Source organism: Manis javanica, chromosome 5 (genome assembly GCF_040802235.1).
Source record: "Manis javanica isolate MJ-LG chromosome 5, MJ_LKY, whole genome shotgun sequence".
Taxonomy (NCBI): domain Eukaryota; kingdom Metazoa; phylum Chordata; class Mammalia; order Pholidota; family Manidae; genus Manis; species Manis javanica.
The window spans coordinates 47,508,395-47,535,723 of NC_133160.1; the positions used below are offsets into that span (position 1 = coordinate 47,508,395).

At 49.4% G+C, this 27,329-nt stretch overlaps 1 protein-coding gene and 1 long non-coding RNA gene across 4 annotated transcripts; one reads left to right on the forward strand and one right to left on the reverse strand.

Annotated features, from left to right (window-relative positions):
• Positions 1–882: 882 nt before the first annotated feature.
• Positions 883–21,463, reverse strand: FOXA2 (forkhead box A2). Of its 3 annotated transcripts, XM_037022450.2 has the most exons (4): positions 21,212–21,463; positions 20,167–20,236; positions 14,603–19,196; positions 883–1,389 (listed from the first exon to the last, which is right to left on the reverse strand). In XM_037022450.2, exons 2-3 carry the CDS (start codon positions 20,233–20,235, stop codon positions 17,907–17,909), a joined length of 1,359 nt encoding a protein of 452 aa, XP_036878345.2. In that variant the 5' UTR covers position 20,236; positions 21,212–21,463; the 3' UTR covers positions 883–1,389; positions 14,603–17,906. The 3 variants fall into 3 exon arrangements, with proteins under 3 accessions (XP_036878345.2, XP_036878346.2, XP_036878344.2); XM_037022451.2 differs by lacking the exon at positions 20,167–20,236 and having other exon boundaries at positions 21,212–21,462; XM_037022449.2 differs by lacking the exon at positions 21,212–21,463 and having other exon boundaries at positions 20,167–20,582.
• Positions 5,008–13,923, forward strand: LOC140849542 (uncharacterized). The gene is made up of 4 exons (XR_012131546.1): positions 5,008–5,525; positions 8,915–8,948; positions 11,310–11,365; positions 12,119–13,923. It is a non-coding gene; the product is annotated as an uncharacterized lncRNA (long non-coding RNA).
• Positions 21,464–27,329: the final 5,866 nt, after the last annotated feature.

The following is a 27,329-nucleotide window of genomic DNA, read 5'->3' on the forward strand; positions in this document are numbered from 1 at the left end:
GAGATGTCATGGTATATCTTGAGTGTTGACTCCTTTGCTGGAAATATTGATCCTGCAAATGAGCAATGGTTAATAAGTACCCTGCAGATGATAGCAGGCCTTTTGCCCTAGTTTACCCAGAGTGCAGTCTGGGTCAATGTTTCTTCCAACTAAACCTCCCCACCTGCCAAAAAAGAAAAAGAAAAAAAAACTTGCCCTATTAACATGGATTTAAGGCTGAGGACTTCAAGGGCCTTCTGAACCCTCTCCACAGAGACAAAGGACACTAAAATATCACATTATGGCTGAAAACTCCGTGCAGCAAATCGCCAGCTTGTAAAAGACATTCAGTCTTCAAAAGAGAAGGAGAGGTGCTCTGTATGCTTTGAAACTGACATTTTTTTTTTTACTTTAAACAGGTTGACTTCCATCCCTTTTATGCCTTTCTTCATCCCAATATAGAAATGGTATGAAGAACAGGAAAGCTCTGTCCACACTGGCCATGCCCCAGTCCCGGCCACCCCTTTCCTTTCTAACTGTGTCATCGGCAGTGTGGCACGTGTGAGCCATGGCAGACAGAGAGCAGAGGCTTTGACATCTGTGACTGGGGATGTTCACACGAACAGCACCTGCTAGGTTCAGGGCTCTGGGGAAAGTGTGCCTGCTCTGCCCGCCCTGTGGGGCTCACAGGCCTGTTTACACGCCAGCGGCTTCTCTCCTTTCTTTGAGGCTGGAATTTACTTCCCATGCTTTATCAGCCGGCAAAGAAAGGCCCAAAAGGAACGGGCATTAGACCCTCTTCTGCCCCAAGCAGTCACTCTGAGTTTGTGGACTTTTTTTTGGTCATCAGAAAGTAATGACATCAGGCCAGTCACCTGCTCTTAGGCCAAGGATTCATAAAAATTGGCTGCTCATCATTGTTTATTCAACATAAGCTTTAGTAACTTCCAGGGGGGTTAAACGCCACTTGGTCAACTTGACTGTCACAACCCAAATTTGTGAAGCAGAACAAATTAACACTTCACATTTTAGTATCCTTGTGTTGACAGATTCTAGTGGTTGCTGGTCTGGTGGTTCCACCCAAGTGTTCCCATCTCGATTTTCATGCTCCCTCTTCCCTGATCCTGCGAGCTCTGTATGCATCCACAACACCCATCTGGACTTGGACCATCGCCCCTCTATTAACAGCCTGCTTTTGTGTCTCGTTACTTAGTTGATATTCATTGCAAACTGAGGAAAGCCTCCAGGAGCAACCTGACTGCAGGGTTATGGCCTTCTGGGGACACTCTTGTGATAGTCAAGTTCAGCGTGGGGAGAAGGGCGTGGGCTCTCATCACACGGGGCGCTTAGGAAAGCAAATGTCCTTCCTTCTTCTCATCTTTTTGTTCCAGTAGCCATGAATAAGCTTATCTAGAGAAAAAAAGAATGCAGTCAAGGAGAGTTAAGCAGCCAGTAGAATTTTGTTGAAAAGTTAACTCTATCCTGATGCCATGTTTTGAAAAGTCTGTTCTCATTACAAAACAAAATGCCTTATGTGCCTAGAGCCTTGGTGAACTCAAGACATATATTATCCATGCTTTAATTACTCCATGATTTAAACACTTATTCGGCACCCTATAGACAGGTATGATAACATGTGAACTTCACTCATCATTTGGAAAATCCTTTAAGAGTTGTATGCCTGCTGAGCTCCATGAGGAAAGAGAACACACCAGAACAGGGTATTTCTACTTCGACAGCCACATTTAATCATGCTGGAAAATGTCGTTGCTGAGTGGCAAAGCAGCCATCTTCCTTGTCAGGGACAAGGCTCCATGCATAAGCAGAATCCTGACACGGAGCCAGACTCCAATCCATGTTTCTTTTATAAATATTTATTAAACAGAAGAAACTGAGTACTTCTCTAAAGGTATTTTTAGTAATCATGTTAGAGTTGAGCTATCTTAATGTCATTTCTTAGGGGAAGAAAAATGAAGTCAGAAGTCCAGTATATATATGTAGGTACAAACATTCAGATAAATAAAATAAGATGGCTGCTACCTCTGGCATTTTACAAATCATATGTCAGCATTTAAAATCCTTAAAGGAAGAAACAAAAGGTGTAAAAAATTCAGGAGTAAGAGTGAAAGCATGCACATTTTTTTTCTTTTTGACTTGAGGGCAAAAGAATGGAAAAAGACAAGACCTCCAGGCTGCAGGCATACTGCAGCTGTTGGATGCCTACTCGGACTTGGAAAACTGAAGAAATTAGATATGAAAAAAGGCAGGCTGGCCTGATAATCTATCTGCCTAGGTGTCATGAGCTAACTTATTTTCCCTTCAATAATTGCTTCATTTTCCTCTTCCAATGTGTGCATAGCGTATTTAAAGATAGCCAGAGGGCAGGATGCTCCTGATCTCCTCCAATACCAAGAGATGTGACCACAAAGCCCCAGTGATTCCTTCATACCAGGCTTAATGGAGAAATAAAAGACCCATTTTACAGGTGACAAGTAAAATGTCATAGCTACCGTGTGGGACAGGAATTTCATTTACCCTTTACAAAGGCCAAATGGGAAAGCTTTTTAAAGTTGGTTTTTGTTTTGGAGGGAAGGGGCAGATAGGGATAGGAGCTGGATGAAACACGGCCCTAAATCAGTCTCCTGTACACCTCTCTAGAACCAACCGCTCAGGCTCAGTAAAGACAAATTCCCTCCTCCGAGCTCTCTGAATGGTCAGCACAGAAATCCATTCAGAAGATGAGATCAGAAAGAAAATAAGGAGAGGGCTGTGCCCTAAAAATGCCACAAACTTTCCACAGTATTTAAAATTTTGTTCAAGTGGTCCTTTATCAAGACAGTTCTTTTTTTTTTCAAGATGAAAAGGAAAAAAAAATCCTGTAACTTACCCACGAGGACAGTTTGAAAGGTGAATGAAGTTTTCAATTTAAATGCATACCATCACTGTGGAGAAATTACTGGATTATAATACTGGAGAATGCTAGAGAGAGTATGGACTACTGTGAGAAATACATAGAATTTCTTCCTTGTCTTTTAGTGTGCATCAAGTTGTGAAGGTATTTTTAAATGTGGAGAATGGAATGAAAAATCTCTAAAACTAAATTAACACTTGATCCATAAAGTATGCCTTTTATCACAAGGAATATGCAAGATGGTGGGTCACCACCCATTCCATACATGGGGCAACTTTTCTTGATTTGAAAACGTTTTCAAATGTATTCCTTAAGTGTGTCCTTATTATTTAACAATAAGAACTATGTATCCTTATTCAATTTTTTTCTGCCATGTTACTGTACACAAAGAGCACATCGTACCAAGAAGGAAAACAGGTTTCTTTTGAAGAAATACAAAGACAGTTAGTTGCTCTATTACACAACTTGGCTAATAAAGGTTTTATGATAAACTCCGCTAAAATAACACTTAGTATATGTCCACAATGCAGTATGAGGCTTTCTGTTTTGCATATGACTCCAGGCACAACAGCAGCAATTCTGCCAAACATTTTGATAGAATTTGGGATTTCTTAGAGTCAACCTAGGTGTTCAAATGTACTTTATTTTCTTTTCCAGAAATTCTGCAAAATAAAGATGACTTAGAGTCTAACACAGAGACGATATTAACTCTCAATGAAGCCAGAATGTGTTTATTAAAAAGGGACCGTCCATTCTCTGCAGAAATGATGACCCCTTGTCCCAAGCATCACTTAAAAATTCAAAAGTATTGGCAAGCCCAGCACAGGAAAGTGTTTTACTTCACAATTGCTTCTAAAATGGTTAATATTGGCTGTGGATTTAGGTAAATCAGAAAAACCATGACAGGATCTTTGTACGCTGATCTGTGAACGTAAGGAGCCAAATAACATTGGTAAAAGCCCACATTTGCTCCTTTTGCTTTCCTCCTGAGGCCAGGAGAAAACTGAAAAGACAACAGGAAGTACACAGGGAGGCTTTTTCTTTGAGGAAAGATAAGCATCCATTTTGAAGTAATTTGAAGAGTGAGAATTCTGCTTTTGAAGAATATCAATGCCACTTTTCATGGAAACTCGATTAATGCAAATGCTGAGGTGCAATTTCTTTACAGGTGTGACTTTCTTTTTCCTATGGAGTAAGAAAGTAGATTAAGAAAACCTCCACCCAAAGGGGGGAGCAGATTATTAGACTTTTGACACCCCACAGAGTAATTTCACATTAATAAGGAGATGTGGGATTTCAAAATTTTAAATGTTCCTATCCTAGCTAAAAAGCCATGTCAAGCTTCTCCTCCCATCCCCCCCAACCCCCCCAAAAAACCAGGCCTGAATTGATGTGAGATTTCATACAGATTTTAGGTCAGGTAAGAGAACTTTGGGGGAATGATACAATATGCTTGATTCCAATATTCATTTTTAGCTCATTTATGTTTGCATCTTTCTCCTGTTCTGCCGCTCTTGTATCCAGACAGATGATTACATTCTCATACTGGGTACCCAGAGAAGGTCACAGGCTTTTACATCAATGGCAATTAGTTCCCTTTTTAAAATGGAAAATGTCATTAAGTTCTTGAATAATTCAAGAGGAGAGGTCACAATACAGTGTCCCTTTTGGGGGGTCTTTATAGTGCAAATGGCAAAACAAGGCGATCTTATCAGTACGAGTAGATCTAAGGTTTACAATGTAGCTCTATTTAGTGTGACAGGAAAATTAAATTACACGAGGCACTCATTCATTGTCGCCCGTTAACAGGCTTGGGAAAATTGTGGATCCCCAGGGGCAAATCACCGACGACGTGCGAGGCAAATAAAAATATTTCCTTTTAACTGGTTGCTATTTTCTTTGCTTCCTTTTGAAAATGTACGTAAGCGTGCCCCCACAACTCTCCTTAAAAATTGGGCCCCAAGCCTCCAAAACGCGACCGCAGCTGGTGGGCAGGTTAATAACTGGGGAACGTGGGTCTGTTTCCTCAGCGGCAACCTGGGCGCCCGCAAACGAAATACGGCAGCAGGCCTCAAACAGGAGCCGGCTTCCCCTGCTCCCCGCCGCGCTCACCCGGTCGGCTGACTGATTCCTCCGTGTCTGGAACAGGGCTGCCCCTCAACTCCTCGTGGACTGAGGAGGCCGGGAGGGAGCCCGGAGTGACCGCCAACCGCCTACCCTCCCTGGGGAGAAAACGCCAGGGCGCCCCGAGCGCTCGCGGCCGTACCCTGGCTCCGGCGCTGGGGCCGCGGGACCAGTTAAAATCCTCAGAGGACACAGAGAGATGCAAGCTTTCCCAAGGCCCAGCCAGCACACCCCAGCCGCCACGGCGGTCCCAGCTAGGGTTCGGGGGCGTGGCTGCCTGCGCGGCTCCCACGCCGACCGCAGGCGGGACCGCGGCACCTGTGCACCGTGCGCGCGGACCCCGCGCTCGGTCCGGACGCGGCCGCCGGGCACCTGCCCGCAGCTCCCGGTGCCGGCGACTGCGGCAGCAGGCGGAAGCCGCAGACAGGAATGAAGTTCGTGGCGCCCTGGCTGCAGGGGTGGAAGCGGCCACCTCGAGTTGCCCTCGCTCCCCTTTAGGATCTGGAAGAAGGCAAGAATGACCGCCCCTCTGGCCATTGCTTTTCTAGGCCCCGATTCTCTTTCGTTTTCCAAAAAATATGTATCTGGCACTTTCCTCTCTCGGCCTCCAGCACCGAGGCCCGGGAAGCCCGGTGCTAGCAAAATGAGCCTTGGGCGGGCGAGACCCCGCGCTCCGCCGCGTCTCCGCGCTTTGCGCACCCGGACGTGCGACAGCCGGGTCCGCGCACCCGGAGGGTCCCAGCGGGTCGGGGGCTCAGCTGACCCGGGCGTAGGGCGACTGGCTTCGCGGAGCTGCGCAGAGGGTTCCCCCGCCACCCGCAGGTAGCACAAACGTGTCTGACCGCCGGAGACTTGGCCCTGACTTCGGAATGAGAAAAGCGGGTGCCGCTCGGTTTTTGACGCGGGCCTGACTTTAGTAACAGGTACAAAGGGAGACATTTAATTGTTGAAGAAAAGTTATATTCCAAAGTGATGGATGTCTAGGGCTAATAATTGATGCCTGAGCCCCAATATATTTCCAGTAGAATTAAAGAACACATTTCGTACCTAAGGCAGTGCGGGGAGCGGGAATATTTAGAAGTTTATTCATTTTCTAAAAGCTTCAATATAAGCAAATACTTTGTGGGTCCAGGCTGCTGTAATTCCAAATACAATTTCCCCTGGTTTTAATTTGATTTGCATTTTTTCAACGTTGATAATATTCAATTTCATGGCTGAATACACATGTAAACAGGTCGTGTTTTCGCCGCTTGCACCAAACAGTGTTGCTTGTCTGAGAGTGCCATGGGAGGCTACACCTCCCATCCCCAAAATATCTTCAGGTTTCTCCTGAATTATTTTTCAAAAATTAGCATGATTTTGCATGAGCTTCGAAGGTGGAAATCTTTTACAAAATGTCTAAATTGCTCCCCAGGTGTGGGGAGACCCGAGAAAATATTGCACAAAGGAGGTGAAGAAAACAAGTTCCTACTCTACATAGAATCTATTCTATCTTTACCCAGAAACAGTTTTAATATTTTATTAATAGTTTTAAACAATCCAAAAATGATAGATACATTCACTTCCCCCAGAAATGTTTTTAGTGTAAATTCCATAGCTAGAAAGACAAACATTAAGAAATACAAAGAAATTGCCTCTGTAAGGAGAGGTTTAATTAACACCATTGAGCTATCTTATCAATTAAAATTTAGAGGAAAATAAGTGAAATTGGGTAATTAGTTAAGCATAATAAAGCTGATATTTAACAAAATAGTATTATCAATAATAATGAAGCTGGGACTCTCCCGGCTGCAATGTGAACAGTTCCATCAAAGACTTACACGAGTGGATGGCAATCTGTTCTCCTTTCATTTCCTCAAGACACACCACAGACTTACACATTGTGCAAAGAAATGGTCAAGCCTCATCATATATGCAGATAGACTGGCACACGATAAAAATACATTCCACCCCAAATGTATTTTGTACTTCTTTGCGAAATTGTGCTAGAAAAGGAAAGGAACAAATAAATGACATACTTTATTTGTTTTTTCCAGGAGTACTTTAAGAAAACAGCAATCTAATTTCAATAACTATCCCTCTTTTTAAAATATTTATTTGTTTAATGTCCATTACAGCAGAACAGTCAATACTGTGAAAGAGATTTCTATCTTAAGCACTAAGAATTTACAAACTAAAATGTTTATTTTTTTTAGGATTTTCTTTAATTGTAGAGTTCATGGACAAGATTAGCAATTTAAATAATAACAATAAAAGATAGAGTTTTGGCATCTTGGAAAGAACAGATCCAGAAATTAGTGAGACTTTTAAAGAGCTTTTTGTTTGAGGCTGGCTGATACTGAAGAACTGTATTTTAAGTTTAGGCAATGTATTTTGAAAAATATTTTATATCATGTGAAAGGTGTTTAAGCAAATAAGAAAAGAATTCCATTTGAAATAGTACCAAATTTTAAAAAAGAAAGTTCCTTAATTTTTTGAAAGTACATTCATTGCAGGCTGATGGTGTCAGACACCTTAAGGAAAACTGTTCTTTATCATGTATCTCCTTTTTTAAAAAGAATCATTGCATTTTAAATTATCATCATTTAGGATTTGTACTAATCCTCTATGTTGCTGTGAATGGCTAGCAATTATGTCTTTCTATTTATTTTACATAAATAGATGGCAGAATATGAAGTTCAACAGTGACTACTCTTAGAGATAGAGCTGAATGAAGGGGACAAATTAAAACAATGATCCATTCAGAGAACTGCAAATTGTGGACATTAGGAAACATCTTTCTCTTTTTCTATTAGTAAAGGTGGAGTAATGGGGATCTTGCTAAGAACCTTAAACGTTTGATCATCAGTGTAAACTTGACAATTTAATTTGCTTCTACCCCCAAAAAAATCTGTATCCAGGACCATGCAGCCCAGTCCAGAGGCCCAGCACACACCACCGCGGGGGATCCATCCCTCACCCCAACTTTGTTCAGCTGGATCTCAGTGGCAACCGGCTTGTCAAAGATGGAACCAGAGGGGGAAGGGAGGCAAGGGAGGAATGGCTTAGGGAAATACCTGGCAAGTATTTTAATCAGGTGGAGACTTTCAGAAGTGGCAAAGTAGGAGTCCCAGAGGAAAACCCTTTCTAAGTTTTCCCAGCAGATTTAGTAACTTGGGAGGTTACCCCCTTTGGAAGAGAGTAAATCCTTCGAGGATGGCATAGCACCCCTAAAAAGCGCCAGCTGCTGCAGAGTGGGGCAAGTTAGCTGAGGGCGTTGTAAAGGTGTGTGTGTGTGTGTGTGTGTGTGTGTGTGTGTGTGTGTGTAAGACCGCCTGGGAGAAATCCCGTGTGTGTGTGTGTGTGTGTGTGTGTGTATGTGTGTGTGTGTGTGTGTAAGACCGCCTGGGAGAAATCCCGTGTGTGTGTGTGTGTGTGTGTGTGTGTGTGTGTGTGTGCGCGCGCGCGCGCGCAAGACGCCCTGGGAGAAATCCCGCAGTTACCTTTACTTGTTTACTGAGCAAGGGTAAAATCTAAACAGCGCTTTCCACAATCAATGAAAGGATCGCCTCAGGTTCCAGAGTTGAGCTCCCTAAATGAGTCTGGCATTCTGATAACTGAAGGTTAGCACCTGCGATCAACTTCTTCCCACTGCTTGATGCTGGCAGGAGATAGGGAGGCATCTTGTTCCTGAGCTCTGTGAGGGTAGAGGTGGGAGGGGGATTTAATTGTCTGCCTGGGTGAATGGAAATGTACTTTTAAAGCTAAGGAATCGAGAGATATTGGCCTTTAATTGGTAAAGTCCGCTGGTGGGAGGGGAGCGGTAATTAAAATGGAGAGTGGATAAAATATAAATTGGATACCTGCCCCCACTTTCCCCCATGAACAGCCCTATGATTGCTTTCTCTTCTTCTCTGGCAGGCTCCAGAAGTCTCCGCGCCCAGCCTGAGTGTAGGTAACTGTCATGCTTCATGCATTCTTCCCACCTTGGCCTAACACCTCAACTATCCAGTTTGGAGTGGGGAGTATAGTTTCATCTAGAACTCCTTTCTCCTCCAAGATCTGATATCCCAGGTCCTAACATCGTTGTATTGAGCGGGCCTTGGAATACAGTTGTCCAGAGCCTCCCCTGAAATCCCTAAATGGAAGATGCTGAGTCAGCTGGCAAACTCACAGGATTAGAAACGGGAACATGACGGTCCAGAGAACTTGTAGGTTGAAAAGAAAAGGGGACCTTCATGCCCAGCCTGAATCCCAGGTGTCAGGGGGGCCAGTGCTCAGTCCACACCTTGTCCCCAGGGCCTGGCGCGATCGATGTCAGTCATCATTTGCATGCGCACCCATGTGCACCTATGCTCAAAGGGGAGCTGGTGCTCTTCTCCCAGGCTGCAGGCCTTCTGAATGCTGCGCTGCACCCTCCCTCAATGATGGAAGCAGGCCAGTCCACCTGGGCCAGCGTCTCTCTGTTCAGGGGCAAACCTCAGAGGCAGGTGTTTATCCAGACCTGCATTTGTACGTTTGGGGAATGAGTGCTGTGGGGGCCGGGGCCTCGCTGCCCTTGCAGCTGGAGCCCCGCAGTGGGCGGAGCATCCCCACAAGCTGTCACCTGTACTGTCAGGCCACCAGGTGCGGGTCAGTGGAAGGTCAGAGGCAAGAGTCTCTCAGGACAGCCCTGGTCCCTGATCCAGAGTCCCCAGTAAGGAATAAGGCTGACAGGCTGCATCTCAAGAAATAATTTGGCTATGTGGATGGTTTAAGCCCATCTGTCAGGTCACTGTTTCTGCTCCTGACATTTTTCTCTTCTCTCACATTTTCTCTTTCCAATCACTCTGCAAGAGCCATCTAGCTGCCGATTCTCTCCCTGTCTCCTCCCATCCGGCATTAGCCAGCTGCTCCAAGCCGCTTCCATGGGGTGTAATCTGACTAAAACTCTGGCCAGCTTTGAGAGACCATGATCTCAGGGGAATCCTAACTGTGTTGCTCCAAAGAGAAATAAGAATCCAGCCTTATCCCAGACATCATGCACCCTAATCTGCCCTAGGACAGGGAGTGGGGTCTCATCCGTCCTTCCAAGAAGCCTCCAGCCTCACTCTGCTCTGTTTCTTTCTAGCCTTCAACTTTTCCCTCTACTAATGACAGCTCACTTTGAAAACACAGGGGGTTCTGACAGAGACGGTAGAATGAAGGGCAACGTTTTGCCAAGAAATGGACGTTTTTTCTGATTAGAGGGTGAATTTTCTCAGCCAGCAAGTCATTGAAGTTACAACTTCTTTGTGTGTAGGAACAGCTCAGTTTAATGTAGTTCAGAATCACAGACTAAATTAAAAATATGTAGTGAAATTGGTTTGTTTTATTTTTAATTTCTGAAATTGGGTTTTAGAAGATAAGACAAGCAGAAAGTTTAGCACAAGTTCATGTATTTCTACCAGAGTGTACACATGTTGATATTCTGATTTCTTTGCTAAAGAGACTCTGGCCTCCTTGCAGAGAATCCTCTGACCCAGGTCCTACCCTGGCTGACACGTCCCCTCATTCCTTCACAGAAAATGGCATTTCATCATCTGCCCTCCTTAGTCCTCCAGCCACCTACTTCATGACTTAGCTTCTTCCAGGCCCTCTCCTCTAAACACTTCTCAGTAATATTTTCTTCTTTTAAATAATTCACTTTTAATATTCATGTCTTCAAATTAAATTAAAAACTGCACGTTATTCTTTACATGAGCAATAATTCCCCCATGAAAATCCATTGTATAATTATGTCTGCTTCATGTAAAAAGAAGCAATAATGAATTGAGATCATATTTCTAATTAAATAGCAAGTCAAAATTCATACAACAGGCAATACTCTTTTTATTTGCTAGGGTCATTACTAGCCCTGGTCCAAAACCATTCCTGTTTATTCTTGAACCATTTGTGGTTTTTTTCCCAAATAAATTAAACAATGGAAAAGCTGATTTACCTATGAAAAAGTCTATCCCTGAGCTATTTAAGCAAGCAAAAGTGGAACTGTTTAGGCAAGTGGAATTTAAAAGTAGCAAACAACTCTCATTCCAGAGTTCTACTGTGCAAAATACTCCAGTATTTTCCCTGACACATACAAGTTTGTGATGCTGAAATTATCTCTCTCAGTTAATTTGATGTGTTCAAGTTAAATAAATACGGCATTGCTGGCATGGTCTCCTGACATCACAGGGATTTTTGCTGCCTCTGATTAGCCTCAAGAGGGAGGTGAACCCCAGGCACTTGCCCTAATAAGAATGTGAAACCTCTAGTTTTGCATGAATGAATGCAACTTAATTTGTGTTGCTTTTTTCAGCATTCCCTGACAGTAGAATACCCCACCTTCTTTTGAGAGAGAGGAGTGTATAAAGGGTAAGTAAGTCAATGCTTTTTAATGGGGACCTGGTGGGGAGGGGGCGCATGTGGGAGTGACATCTGATCAGCTTACGTCCTGTTGGCAGTGAGTTGGGAGCTCTGAGGAAAAGCTACTAATGTGAAAAATAAGCACACTGTTAGAAGATGTGCTTGTAAAACAATCCTGTCCTCTCTACCTGTGCATGAGAGGGACTTTGATGGCAGCTTCTCTGGCAGAGGACATACAAAGAATTTGGAATGAGCCCCAAGTGTGCAGGGGTTGAGGGGGAGGAGAGAATAGGAATCACCTCCAGTCTGGCAAAAGGGACCACGATGGAATGACAGCTTGTAAAATAAGCCTCCATCAGTCTCCCAGGAGACAGCCAGCCTCCACTTGGGTGTTCCCTGCTTGTTAGCCTCAGTTATAATTGGCCTCTCCTCCCATCCCACGTTGTTGGTTTTCTGTGTGTGGCTTTTGGTTTGAGTGTGTTAGGTCATCAACAGATACAATGGTGGGAGGGGGTGAGGGGGAACACACATGATTGTTTTAAAGAAGAAAAGAGAAAAAGGGTAAGAGTGGGCAGAAAGACTGTGAGCAGAATGGGAAGATGTTCAGGATTTAGGCTTCCAAGGCACCCCCTGGAGTGCTTGGGGGTGGGGTGCTCCTGGGAATTTTGTCAAAGGGGGAAACCCACCAGGATCTGGGTACCCCACTGAGCACCACTGGGGACATGAATTTATCCCATGCAATTTTTGTTTGCTTGTCTCTAGAGGTGCCCGTGCCATCCTGCCCATATCCAGTGCATCTCTTCAAAAAGGACTTTTCCCCCAAATCCCAATCATTGTGGCATGCCCTATAAAGGATGTGAGTCTGGGCTGGAAGGCCTAGCGTGCAGCCCCCGCTGCCAGGAACACAGGCACGTTCCAGACAGCCTTTCTCCATTCACTTTAAAAATAATTTCTCTCACTCTTCTCAAGATCTTTTTCTCCATTCTTCGAGTCTTTGTTTCTCCCCTTTCAGAGGAAACACAGTACTGAGAGTAAAGGGTAAAGGGTACGAAAATTGCTATCTGAAGTCTGCTGTCAAGCTTTGCAGTCAGGAATGTTGTAGACACAACCCATTGTTTTGCTCAGAAGGGGCATATGAGGTCCTGAGACCCTTAGATATTTATTTACTGTAAAAAGAACATTTGACAGTGGAAGTAGCAAGAATGGAATTGAATTGAGTTGCAAACTTTTGGGGAGTTTTTTCTTGCAATTTTATTTTTGTTTTTTACATTTCACTTCACCAACACTTAGCTGGCCAGGGTTGCCATGGTACTGTGGCCAGTGCTGATTCCACAGCGTCCCTGACCCAGCAAAGTCATAGGAGGTCTGAAATACTGCTCTTCTACCACAGCCTGGGAGGCAAATTGGGGCTGGTGGTGCTAAGGTGTGTGTATGGGGGTCTGTTCTGCGCAGCTGGACTTGATGCCTACACTTCAGTGGGCATTAGCCAGCACCTGCTGTTCTGCAAGCCAGGGCCTTGGTGGGTGGTAGAGAAGGTTCCCTTTCGCAGGGTGCAGTCACAGCCAGGAAGGCCCCTGCTGCTTTCTCCCGAACGTTCTGATCTACATTTCCCAAAATATTTTGTTGTGGTGATCCTCAGCCCCCACTCCTGAATCCAAGAGGATCTCTAGACTTGCGTGGAGAGATGAGCTGCCCGCGAGAAAACCAGTTACTCCGATGTACCCCCACCTACCTTCTTAAGCAAACACCTCCCTCTCTCCCGTATTAAGCCTTATCTCTTGCTTCTCACCGCCCCACCCCCACATTAAAAGGCCCCCAAAGCACTGAGGACTGGCTTCTCTTTATAAAGCCGAGAGAAGGCAAGCGATAAAGATCAGGGGTTTAAATTGGCCATTTGGAAGATTACATCTCTTCAGCGAGGGTCTTTCTTTCAAAACTCGCACTGAATTAAGGGCCGCGGCTACTCCGCACCAGGCTCTCAAAGCCCGGCACCTTTTCATTTGGCCGTGGAGTGGGCTGGGCGAGGTGACCGGGCGCCATCAAAGGCTCGAGGGAAGGCCGCGGGGCGACACTCGTCTAATAACAAGTAATTGACGTATTCTAGGCCGCGCATTACCAGCGGAACTGGAAGTCATTAATTATTTAAAAACGATTAGCCTAGCGTGTGTCCTGCAGGCGTTCCATCCTGTTCCGAGAAGATAACCAGCCAGGCGGGCCGGACCTGGGCTTGGAGGGCGGCCGGCCTGCTCTCCAGCCGGCTTCGGGTGGGGTGGACAAAGCGCGTGGCTCCAGGGAAGGAGGGGAAGCTGGGCCCACGATCCCCACACACAGAGAAGTCCACATAACCGACCCTGCCGATCATGGGGACCCATGTGTGTCATTTGAGTTACTCGGGCCCATGCCTTCCCGCAAGCGACGGAAAGACGCGGCAAGTTCGGTTCGGTCCCCCTGACTTGTGTCCTCTGGCACCCGCCCGGCCAGCCCCCGGCAGAATAGGGTGATCCATTGATTGCCCCCAGCCCAGTTTCTGTCTTTCCCTTGGACCTTGCTTGTAACCCAGGGGCTCCTGAACCTGTCTGCTGCGGTGCGCGCCTGTGCGCAAAGGCCACCAGCCGCTACTTGCAGCGAGGACGAAAGTTCACTGGCTTCTCAGAAAGGCCCTGTCCCTCACCTGCTGCTGCGTGGTCTGAGGGCTTCAGGGGGGACTCCGGGACTGGACTCGAACCCGTGCGCGCCAATGGCAAGGAGCCTGGTGCGCCGCCACTCTCGGGCTGCTCCGCAGCCACCATGTACCTGCAAGCGTGTCCAGCTGAACCCCACCTCAGACTCTGTAACCAAGGGCGTTCCCCCAAACTCCCCTCTCCACTGCCTCTGGGAAACACGCGGCCCTCGGATCGAATCCCCAGCACAGAGCGACTGCAGAGGCCTGTGGTGGCTTCCCGTGGCTTGGGGGCCCATCAAGCTCTCAGTGCTCAGAGCCCGGATTCAGTCTGAATGTGTAACTCTTTGCTTCTCATCCTCGCACATGATGCGTTCTCAGAAATCACTGAAGAAAGGGGCCACCTTCCAAATCCCAGGGTCTGCACCGACTTGGTGTCTCACTCTCTTCCCCGCCCCCTGACCCAGGCGTCTGAGCCCTCGGAGGAGAAGGACTGGCGGCGGGGAGGGGAGGCGCGCGGACCGGAGTGGGGGGCGGCCGCGGCCGAGGGGACCCGGGTGCGGCCCCCGAGTGGGCGCGCTCCCTACCTGCGCTGCGGCCGGCGGGTGGCGGAGCATCCTGAGCACGGAGGGAGGTGGCCGACTGCTCCGAGCCGAGGCATCCGCGCATTTATTCAAGCTCAAACGGAGCGACTGTTGACTTTAGCACACAAAGCAAAGATTTCACTGCCCGCTAGTTTAAAAATGAATATTTTACCAAGATATCGATCAGCGTTATAAAATTCAGTTAAGTACAATGGGATCCTGGCAAAAAAAAGAAGGGAGGTGGGAGGCAATATAATATCTGTGCAAATTTGCTGAAGTGTGACGTGGCATGGAAAGTTTACCCTCCTGGAATTCGGATCTAGAATGTTTTTTTCGGTTGTTTACTGACTTTGTTTATTCACAGATCACGGTTGCTTAAACCGGCGCGCGGAGAGCGCGCGGAAAAGGAAGAAGAGAAAGAGAGGGAGGAAAACAGAATCTCTACACCTTACAATACTTAAGAGTCCTGGCGACGGGCGGAGGGCGCAGTGCGAGCCGCATGCTGGGCGCCCGGGCTGGGGGAGGGGCGGAGGCGGGAGCGGAGTGTGAAAGGCACAAGAGGCACAGAAAAGCCTCCGAAAGCGCCGGGCTCCCCGACATCCTTCTTATGTATTCGGACAGAACTATATCTTATCGGCTGGGATCAGTGGAGGGGGGCTCGCTAAGTAGTTTAAAACGACCCTCGCACAATGAGCTTGCGATACGAAACATAGCAGGTTAGGGCAGCGCTTTCAGTCTCCATTGTCCCCCACTCGGCCCCCGGCCCTGCCTCTCGGCTCCTTCGCCACGGGAGCCTTTTATGTGATAATGAAACACATTTCAGGCCGGGCTCGCGACGTGTGTGTCCTTGCCGGGCGGAGGGACGGCCCTGATTGCTGGCTGTGGCCTCCGGATCCCCTCCCCCTCCCCAATTTCTCGTCCTTGTGTTCTGCGGGACAATGTGGTATGTTAAAAAGGGATTTGGAGGCAGGGGCGGAGGCGAGGGCAAACCCCCTCAAGCGCGTGGGAAGGCCAGGGTTTGAGGGGGCTAAGACCCCCACAGGTGGCGGAGGGCGAATGAAGGGGCGGTCTTCAGGGTTGGGGCGAAGCTGGAACCCTCTAGGTTTGTACAGTCGAGAAGTCAAAAAAAAAAAAAAAAAAAGAGTCCCGAAAACAGGGGCCTGGGCTTAGAAACCTGACGCAGAGAGTCCAGGTCTTAAAAGCCTGCGGGGAGTTCTCACCCGCAAGCGGGCAGGTGTGCGGTGCGGAGCGCGGGATGGCCCCAAGTCTGCGGGCCGAGACCACGAGACTCCTGCCCTCGCCCAGCTAGCTTGCAGGCCATCAAATGTCCCAGGCAAAGTCAAAGCCGGCCCCCTTTGCGCCCAGGGTCAGGCTTCACCTCTGGGCTTTCCATTTTGGTTGGCCGCCAGATTCCGCGGCTAGGCTGTCTGCTGGGAGAGAGCACTATTTGTAAGAATTTATTCTAGGTCTTCTTTATACTTTGGATTTTCCTTTAAAGTTTACAAAATACTCTCATTCCCTTGGCCCTGCAATCCTGACTTGCCAACATAGGCTAACAGAACTCTGTGGGAGGGTGTTCGGTTTCAGGATAGGGAGGCGGCCAATTTGCAAGCTCTGGGGTACCGCCACTGGCCCCAGTCACTTTGCAAGCCCCGCAAGAGACCCCATGCGTCTTCCTCATCCCCAAATATACCTTATTTTTAAAAGATTCGAATCATCACCCTGAGTGATCCCTTTAAAACCAATTCCAGGAGAAAGTTGCCTGTTTCTCCAGACCTGGGCAGGACGGGGTGTACCTAGAAGCCTCACTACTTCTGGGCTTCACCTAGATCCTCCAAGGTTGTGCAGCACACCAAGCGCAGGAGGTGAATGGGGTAGAGTGGTGGAGTGTAGACAGAAGCCTGAAGCTGTAGAATCCAGGCAGACTTCCAATTCCAGAGAGGGGAAAAGAGGGCACCAGGAATTTGCAGATCCAATCTGGACCTACTAACTGAAAGGGAGGCTTAAGAAATATTTCTGGAAAGACAGAAAACAATGTAAGATCCAGGCTTCTCCCCAGAGACACTAGCCCTAAAGCCCAAGGGACATCAGCAGCATTGCACCTTCAAGTGGCCCAGGTGGAAAATTAAAATACATGGTTTTCTCCAAACTTCAAAGATAAACCTGCATCAAACCCACTGAATGGTCCATCTGGGATCTGTGTTATTTCCTAGTGTGTAAATATAAACTCAAAATTCAAAAATTAACCACAGACAACATTGAGTTTAACTTACTGACATGCTTGCTTAAGTGTTTAGAGGAGGGTGCACTGATGTCTGAAATTTACTTTGAAATGCATTTAAGAAAATAAGATGAATTGACCAATGGAGGTGTAAATAGATGGACAGATATGCAACATAACAAGTACAGTGAAATGATAACTGCAGGATCTGGGCAATGGGGATTATGTGTGTTTTCCATAAAATTCATTCAACTTCAGTATGCCTGAAAATTTTAATAAAACGTTGGTAGAACAGCGACCACCATACTCCCTCCTACTGAAAAAGAAAAAACCTGCAACCGCTAGGCTCTTCCTCCCTCCACTTGTAAATAATTTCTAAACCTGTTTATTTTTTAAGTCAGGCAAAAGCAAAAACAATTTTGAAGAGTCTAAAGATAAAACCGGCAATAACACTTTAATATAGATTTGTGGAATTCTGGTCCTTGCAGCCAGAACACACATTTATAAGCCATAAATAAAGCACACAGAAACCATAAATTAATCAGACCCAAGAGCTGGATTTCACCGTGTCAAGAATGGGAATGCATTTTTTTTCTTTCTCTTGGTCATTTACAACAGACCCTTACATCAATTTTTTCTTTTTAAACAATAGTACAACTCTGTTTCTCTGTTAAAACTACATGGTTTTACACTGAGTCACTCACAAAAGTTTGTGGCTTTTTTTGTTTTGACTTTTTTTTTTGTTTTCGCTCCTTTTTAATAAAGTAAGACTTCCCTGTAACAACAGAAATGGAGAACAACAACAACAAAAACAGATTTCTCCGATGCTTAAAGAAGCAGGTGTCTACACTGCAGTGGAAAACGGAGGCTTGTCACTTTTTCTCCCGTTTTTGACTGTCTTTCCCCCCTTTCCCTCCTAACGTAGAACAACAGGTATCAGTGGCGCCCGTTTGTTTGGGCGGGCGGAGCCGCAGAGAGCTAGGGAGACCGCTGTCCTGGGGGCGGGGTAAGGGATTTCTTCTCCCGGTAAACTCTCCAGCCCACTTCCTCTGCCGTCCCTGTCCAGGGCCCCAAGGCCGCAGCGCCTTAGGAGGAGTTCATGATGGGCCGGGAGTACACGCCCTGGTAGTAGGAGGTGTCTGCGGCCAGGGGCGAGGCGTCCAGGCCCCCTTTGTTCGTGACCGGACCCATGGCAAGGCTCCCTGCCATGGGGGAGCCGTAGCCGGGGTAGTGCATCACCTGTTCATAGGCCTTGAGGTCCATTTTGTGGGGCTGGTGGTGGTGGGAGTGGTGCTGTTGTTCCGAAGACATGAGGTTGTTGATGGAGAACGGGTGGTTGAAGGCGTAGTGGTGCTCGGGCTTGAGGTGGGCCTCCGGCGGCAGGCCCGGGTGATGCGGCGCGCCCAGCAGGTGGGCCGCGGCCTGCTGCTGACGCCCGGGCGAGGGCGCTGGCTGCGGAGGGCTCAGAGCCGCGGCTGGCGTCCCCTTCAGGTCGCCCAGGCCCCCGCGCTTGTGCTCCTGGCACGGAGAGGCGCTTGAGTGCGGAGACTCGGTGCCTGCCGGAGGCTCGGAGCCCGGCCCGGCGGCCTCCCCGAGCGGACCCTGAGCGGCCTGGGCCCCGACGGCCGCCTTCTTGCCGCCGCCCGTGGCTTCCTTCAGGGCCAGTTGCTTCTCGCACTTGAAGCGCTTCTGGCGGCGCAAGTAGCAGCCGTTCTCGAACATGTTGCCTGAGTCGGGGTGCAGGGTCCAGAAGGAGCCCTTTCCGGGCTTGTCGGGTGAGCGCGGCACCTTGAGGAAACAGTCGTTGAAGGAGAGCGAGTGGCGAATAGAGTTCTGCCAACGCTGCTGGTTCTGTCGGTAGAAGGGGAAGAGGTCCATGATCCACTGGTAGATCTCGCTCAGCGTCAGCATCTTGTTGGGGCTCTGCTGGATGGCCATGGTAATGAGCGAGATGTAGGAGTAGGGAGGCTTGGCGTGTGTGTAGCTGCGCCGGTACGTCTTGGGGTCGCGTGCGCGACTCAGGCCCGCCTGCCCATACATGGGGCTCATGGAGTTCATGTTAGCGTAGGGGGCCAGGCCGCCCATGGCCCCGGCCGCCTGCCCCCCCAACGGGCTTAGGCTCGGACTCAGGTGGGGCCCCATGCCCGCCACGCCAGCAGCCCCAGCCGAGCCGCCCATGCTTGCCATGGCGCCCGCCCCGGGGGACATGCCGGCCAGGGACGGGCTCATGCCCGCGCCCACGTACGAGGACATGTTCATGGAGCCGGCGCTCATGTTTCCCGAACCGCTGCCCATGGCGGCCGCCGACATGCTCATGTACGTGTTCATGCCGTTCATCCCCAGGCCGGCGTTCATGTTGCTCACCGAGGAGTAGCCCTGCGGACAGAGCCCGGGGAGGGAGGCGCACAGCGTTAGCACCGCGGCGTGAGCGCGCCATGACCACCCACCCACCGGACCAGCCCAGGCCCCCTCCTTCCGGGAGGCCTCTGGGGTGTCTTTCCCTCGCCAGTCCCCAGCCGGGACACCAAGTCTGTTTCACCCAGAGCGCGCCGCGATCGCCCTTAGGGAGGCTCTGTGCATGCAGCCGGTTCCTAGCTCTTCTGCGCTTCGCTCAGATTCTAAAACAGGGGTCCCTTGGAGCACTACCAAGCCAGGAACCCAAAATGCATCTCTCCTCCCCAGAATACCGATTTGGCGCTACGGCCTCGCACGCCACTTTTGACCCTATGAGTAACTTGTGGGGACATCGCGCAGGGTGCCTCGGGTGGCCTCAAGCAGACATTGTCCCAGGGTTCTCTGTGTTCAGCCTTCCTCCCGGGACCACATCCTTGGCCCCAGGGGAACCGAAACGCGGTGCCTGCGTGGAGCCTGGGGCCAGCCGCTGGCACTGAATGGAGAAATAGGAAGGGAACCGCGAACGAAACTACACGCGGATGGGCTTTGCAGCCACAAACTTTCTTTATCTTTGTCCCCTTGTCTTTGTGCCTCTACCTCAGCCCCCAACTTCCACCTTCTGCTCTCCAGCTCCCCACCCCCTCGCCGGCCGACCTCTCACCCCTCCCCAGCCGCGCGCTGCCAAACAGAACTCTGTTAGGATAGTGCGTGGCGCGGCCACGAAGAGGATTTGGAGGCGCCGCAAGTCAATATTTGATCACAAAGTTAATATTATCTCAAGGCTAACAGTGTGTCGTATAAAAAAGAGACCCATTTCAGTCGAAGGAGGGTGGAAAAGGCGGCTGCTCAGAGCGGCTAGCGGTGGGAGGCGGGTGCAGGCGAGGGAAGCGGTCCTGAGGTTGGGAAAAGAGCGAACGCACCCACCCCATTTCTGTAAAGGGCGAGTGCCTACCTCCGGCTCGGCGTAGTAGGTGCTCCAGTCGGACGGCTCGTGCCCTTCCATCTTCACTGCTCCCAGCATACTGGAAGCCGAGTGCATGGCAGTTTAAAATTTAACAGCCACAACAAACGACCAGCAATCACCCCCACCCCCACCCTCTTAAAAAAAAAGTCAGCCCAGGCTCGGTCCCCTCCCTCCCTCTCTCGCGCTCCCTCTCCCTGGGCTTCACTCCCTCTCTCTCCCTCGGCCGGCCGGAGGCGGTAGTTGGAAATGGGCGGGAGAGGCGAGGCGCGGGAGGAGGGGGCCCAGGATGGGAGGAGGCCCAGAGCCGAGCCGGAGTGCAGAGAGCGCCGGCCGCCCGCCGCCGCCGCCGCCCGCCGCCGCCGCGCTCGCGGGCTGCCGGGTGGAGGCCGAAGTTGGCAGTGCCGAGCTGCCCAGAGGCGGCGGGAAGCGAGCGGCACGGGGGCGGGTGGGGGGGTGGAGAGAAGAAGGAGGAGGCGGAGGAGGAGGTGTGGACCGCGAAGAGGACAAGTGCCGCAGTGACGTGGGCGGCTGGTGATATAGCGCGGCGCGCCAGCGCGGGCCTCCAATCCCCAGACCCCGGGCAGCCCATTTGAATAATCAGCTCACACCTAGGTGAGAGGGAGCCTCGGCCGGAGCCCGGCACCTGCCCCTCCGCGGTTGCGCCCCGCGCCCGCCCTGCTGCCGCCGCGTCCCACACTCAGCGCCGCGACAGGCGAGCGGGCGCTCGAGTTCCCCGGTTGAGCCCCCTCCCCTTTCTCGTCCCGGGGGAATCCCCAAGGGAGGAAGCCACCCTTGGGGGCCGTCCAGGGCTGTGACCCCCGTCTGCCCTGTCCATAATGCCAGTCGCCTGTGCGCCTGTCCGAGGGCGCGCCCGGGCTCCGCGCCCCGTTTCCCCTCTGCAGCGCTTTATAAAAGCCGCATTTATTCATACTAGTTTTCTTCGCTCTCAGTGCTCATTCCCAGTCAAAACAACAAGACGGTGACAGAGCTAATTTACAAAACGCTGTCGTATTTAGAAAAACTGTGTACACACCTTTAACTCGCCCGCCGCTGCTCCTGCAAGGCCCCTCCCTGTTTGTTACGACCCGGAGCGGCTCGGGAAGGCACTCTGGGCGCGCCGGGTCCAGCCGCCTGGGATTTTTTGCCTTCTTGGAGCCTGACCTCCTGAGACCAACAGGGCACGGCTGGCTGGGAGGAGCACTGTCCGAGCACAGAGCCGGGTGCAGGGCGCACGCGGCTCCTCCAGCTGCAGCCGACGGTTGGGAGACTGCTATTTGTCTCTGACATTCAGGACGGCGTGTGTCAAGGTTATTTTTCAGTCACAACCGAGGTGCCCACAGTATTTCGTAACTAAAACAAACAGGGCAGGAGGTAGGGGTGAAACGGGAGGAGAGCGAGGAATAAAGGAATCAATAATGGGGCACATGGAATCTGCGTCCGCAGCGTCTCTGCCCTCTCAGCTTTCCTGAGGGGCTATTTTATAAGAATTAGAAACCCCAGCAATCATAGCTTTCCATTTTATTTTCGATTCAGCTTCTCGGTTCACATTATTATCTGTCCTGCACGAGCCACCAAGTCCCCTCCCCCCCGTGAGCCCAGATTTGTGGGTGGGGTATTCATTACAGGTATTTGCATGTGAACACCCTTCCTGGGTTCTGAAAAGCCGGCTGGGCAGTAAGGATCCAGCCTTGCGTCATTCCCTCAGAGATAGAGAGAAAATAGGAAATACATAGTGGGTATCTGGCCCACCTATCCAGAGTTGTGGGATAACGGTGGCAAAAGAGGCCCGGAGGCAGGAACGGAGCCTAGCATGGAGAACGGAAGGACTGGGTGAGGGTTAGACTAGAAGGCGAGCAAAGGGTCGCACGACGTGCTGGGGAGCTCCTCACCCCTTTCCTCCTCCAGCCCAGGTCTCCCGCCTGCGTGGCTTTGAACCAAAGATGCAGCCGCTGGCAGTGCCTTGTGCTCTGAAACGCGCGGATGGTTTGCCCAATTCATAGCGAAGGCGTTAGTGAACCCACTAAGCGAGTGCATGGAAGGATGCCCCGAAGCCACAGGCTGTGTCGCCTCGAGCGGTGCACAGCACTGAGGGCTCCCAGAAGGGGCAACCAACCTGGTGAATCTGGGAAGTGTGCCGTAAGGTGTCCGCACACGTAATGTCGGTGCACTCAAGGGAGCCAGAGGAACCAGACCCCCAGCATGTCTCACCTGGTCCCTGAGCATGGGTGTAAACAGTCGCACAGTTCTCCTGTGGGCTTCGGAAAGGGGTGAGCAGTAGCGCTCAAAAGATAAGTTGCCTCATTTTCAAAGCTTTGCGCGCAGGCCCAGGGCAAAAATGCAGTTACACGCGCGCACATACACACATCCTGAAAGTACCATCAATCCCCATCTACTCCCCAAAGGGCGCTTCTCACATTCAGTAGAAGACAGATGCCAAAACAGAAATACCCGCGAAACGACGACAGACAGCTTTCTGGTGTGTATGGAATAGAAAACTCAGAAGAATATTCTGGTTAACCTAGCCTGAGCGTGTGTGTATGTGAGTGTTCACTCCCCTTTCTCTGTCATGGTTGAAAATACGGTTGTAGAAATTAATCCACGAGCGACAGGAGAGAGCAGGGCGGAGAGAGGAGGTCCGCAGGAGGAGGGGTTTCTACCTTTCTAAAGAACGGACCTTGCAAGATCACCCCACCATTGGTGGTCGGGATCCGCGGACAACTGGGAGCTTTGGGGCCCGCTTCTACAGTGACGCGGCGCCCCCTGTCGGCCGCGCGGCCCTAGGACCGACCCGCGCCCTCGTTTTACCCCGCGCTAGTAACACCCTGCCGACCTCTCCCCAAAAAGACTCCAGGCGGTGGCATTTCTTTGTAGGTCCCCGAGGTTCCGCACAAACCTAAACCCGCCGCCTGCCGCCTCGGAAGGCGCCCAGGGCTGGCGTAGGGCCGGGACGCGTGTGCAGCCAGTCTGGGACCCGCCCGGCGAGCGCGGCCACTCGGAGAGTTGGCGAGGTGGCCTGTCGCTCGCCTTTGGCCCGCGGAGCAGGGCACTGACAAGCAGGCCAGTTCGCCCAGCCTGGGGTTCGCGTTCCTTCCCTACAGCGACGGCCGTTGGAAGCTCTGCCGGCCCCTGCACACTCCGGGTCCTTCCCGGCAGCTTCAGTTTCTAAAGGTTTATTCAAAGCGTCTGGCACGAAAGCGTCAGGCTGGAATGCTGTAAATTGCTCCAGGAGCTTCTCTGCAGGAAAACGTGCGCGGGTAACTCGGGATGAAAAATGTTTTCCTTGATACCCGGCTTAGCTTAAATCCCAACTAGGACTGAGACTTACAGAGCTTTCCTTTGCCCGTGTCCTCTCTTTTCCTACCTTTTGGTGGGGTGCTGCTCTGTTTCGGAATAAAACCGCCTTATAACCGATGACTGTCCTTGGGGTTCGCGCGCAGTTTTTATTCTGGTGCTGCCCGGGGGGATTTGACGCGGGCGCACATCTGGGCCTCCCTCTCTCCCTTGGAAGGGCGCTAAGAGCCTACATCCCTGAGCAAAGCGCCTTCCTCCCCCAGCTCTCTGTCCTATGAAACTAGCCCATGGGAGAGGGGACATTAATGAGCAGGCCTCAACTTTCCTAAGCGAGAACCCCTAAAATACCAAAGGGAGTAGAGCCACATTTGGCTGGTGAATACTCCAGTTCCTGAATCCCTCCAGAGAATAAATATCCAGGACAAGCCTTACTTTGGGACATTATCAGGCTTGTCTGCAGGTGAGATTAAGACAGAGGAGTCAGAAAGATGACTTACAAAGTCTTATGGAAATACACAGTTTACTTTCAACATTCCTTCTTTAGTCACAGAGTGGAATTCTTAGAGTGAATCCCAGTTCTAAATAAAGAAAAGATTTAACTGCCTCGAAGGTTATCATCAACATTTCACTTTCTGTGGGTGGTTTGTTATTTCTGAAATTTCGTTTTAAAACATCTGGCCATCAAAACTAGTCCTCCTGGCACTGAGCACACCTTCAGATACTCTTTTGCTAGCTTTCACAGTTGATGGCCAAAACAGTAGGTGTTTATGGAGAGGGCACTTGAAAAGGTAATTGGCTAAGAATGTCTTATCAAAGGAGATCTCTGTGAAAGACTGAGGAAAAGATTCTGCATGTCCCAGTCTTCTGCAAAAACAATAAATGGTTGATGAAAGTGGGGGAGAGCGTGATACAGTATTATAAGTTCAATAATACACAGTGTGCCTGCATACAATCTACCTTTCCTTGGCAAGATCCACAGGAACAGATAAGAAATAAATAATGATAAAATAAAATGAAATAAATGTGATGCTAATAACTCTGATTGTGTTCAGATGGTAGAATTATATCTCCAATCTACATTTTTCCTGCAGTATAATTGTAACATTTTATATCATTATTCCTTTATTATTACATACTTATAAATCATTTTATGGGGAAATACATAATAAGAACATTAGATCAGCTGTCATTGAAACTAGCAAAGTAACATGTATGGTTACTTATTCAGTTTCCCACATTTGAAAGGTGATCAATAAAGCCACCATTCAAACAGACCAAGGGCTTGAATTCTGAAAAACAAATCAATATCATTTTCCTCACCTGTGTCAGAAGGTAGACTGTGTTCTTCCTTGAGTTGAGTTAGGAAGATAAGTAATGTTCAGGCCATCTACAGATAGTGCCCTGCTAGCATGGCTCAGGGGAAGGAGGCCCTTGGGGATTCCCAGGATGATGGGAGCACTCAGATCTCTCTACAAGTGCTTGAAAGGTTGGATGTGGTTCTAGTTGCTCATCTTCTGTAGGCTTTCTCAGGGGTGGGCTGAGCAGCCATCTGCTCCACCTGTGGGTCTGTGGAGAAGTGCAGTGCTCTGCCCATGGCCCAGGATTGACAAATATTTCTGGTATATACTTGGCATCTTGTCTACTATTCTTAAGTTTTTAGCACATTTCTGGTATGTGGGACAATTATAGCAAGTAATTAAAGTAATTGGAAGAGATAAAAATAAACAACTTTTAGTAGCAATAATAACATGTCGACGTGAGTGAGAACAAACTCCTCTTTGAGGGATGCCTAAATTAGGAGCCTTTGCATTTGTGGCCCTGTGAGCTATTTCATACATTTGGATGTTATTCTTGGAGGAAATCTTCGTTATTTCCTGCCAAAAAACAAGCAGTAAACTTCATTAAGGACAGGAGTCCTGGAGAGTTGGTTAGCCTGAAGATCAGACCCTGGGCATTCCTTCTTAGGAACCTTTGCATTACACTGGGAGAGAATTTAGAAGCAGCCCCCATAGACTATGAGCTACTGATTACTTCTAGGATACACAAACACACTTCCAGTAAATATGAAAGAGTAAAGCATATGACAGATGTAGAGATGAGAAAATGTTTAGCTTTTTAGTCTTATGCTTATGAAGTAGTATTTGCTTTTTGATTCCATCTCAAAGTGATACAGGGGCTCTGTGTAAATGTGAAAGAACTACACATAACTTTCTCTGATATTAAGCAGTGAGAAGAGAGAGGAGTTTATATATTTTTGGCCCATTTAGAAACTATTTAATGAGTACTCACTAATTCCAGCTAGCAGGGAGCCCCATCCTGAGCAAGGCAGGCATGAGGCGTATATTTGCAGGGATGATGTGTTTGTTTCCTTCTGCTTCTCTGCCTCCTTATTCTGCCCCAGGTTCAAGCAGAATTTGTTGCCCCTGTGTTTTCAAGTGTCTTTTCAACAATGACCCAGGAATTTCCAAATGCCAAAATCTCATTCCAAAGCAGAAGTCTGCATTTCACCATTCAGAGATAGTCTGTCTGCTGGCAGGGATGGACTAAAACCCAAGGTGAGGTGTTCTGCCTGTGTTAACTCAGAATTGACAGAAAGTGGCCGGCTGCTGAGGCCAGCTGAACCTCTCTGGCCGATGGGAGCACTAACATACCCAGTCCTGTCCTGTCACCCTTGGTACTCTCTGTGGAGTGTCTATTTTCCATCCACCAGGTACTGGGGGCTGTGGCTTGGAAAGGAGAGTGGTGGCAGGGAGGTGCTCCTGCTGGTGGGGCTGTTGACTTGAGAACAGGGCCCTGCACTTGTGAGGACAGCAGTTGGCAAAGTTGGCACACAGGCTGCTCAGCCACAGGTATTTGTAATATATATGTTCATATTCACTCTGCCGATTTGACTTCCAAAAGTAATTGCAGAGGAAGGATTGTGGGGCTTTCTGGAAGGGGAATTTTATATCACAGGGCATGTAGCACATTATGGCAATAGGACCACTGGGACCCAGGTAATTAAACAGGCCTGGGACCACCCCTCAAATTTGTATGTGCATAGGACCCTGCTGAGGCTCTGATTAACACACAGATTCTGATCAGCAGGTCTGGGGAGGGGCTTGAGAATCTGCATTCTAACAAGCTTCCAGGTGATGCTGACTGCCACAGGGCAGGTGGAATAGCCTGGCTCCTGAAGGTCTGCTTCTCTCACTCCTCATGCAGTCTGTTCCAAGCTGGGCAGTGAGATGTGACTTGTTAAAATGAGAGGTGTCCTGTGTCCCTCTTCACCTTCTGTCATTGGTCCCCTCCCTGTAGCCCTCAGTCACGTTCCTCACAGCCAGGATTCTCTTCCCCAGCCTACAGGACTCAGAGCCAGTCTGCAGCTGGCAGCCAGGTAGTGTGGTGAATCAGCCAAGTGGAGTTCCCACCCACTCACCCACTGTGAGCTCCCCACACACACCCTGCATCTTCTCTCCTGGCCCATGTTTTCCAGAGATGGGGACCTCCCTGGTGGACTGGGAGGGAGAGGTGAATGGCAGCAATCATCCATCTGCAGCATGGAAACTGTCCTTTTCCAGCATGGAAAAACAGCCTAAGCAAAGTTTCAGTTGCAGCCACACTACATCAGCAAATGCCCACTGAGGCCCCTTAACGTTTTTCCTCAAGGGAGAGGTTCCCAGGGAACCTGGGCTAATCTTGCCTTGCTGCAAACCTCTGGTGCTGGGCTTGCCCTGAAAGAGAAAAGGGATAGGACTGACCTTTTCCTAAACATCTCCAACTTCTTTGCTGATTCCAACTGTGCAATTTGTGAAAGAAAAGTAGGAAAATCAAAATGAAGAGAAAGTGACAAGAGTCCTGTTTATTGTTTTGAATGGAGG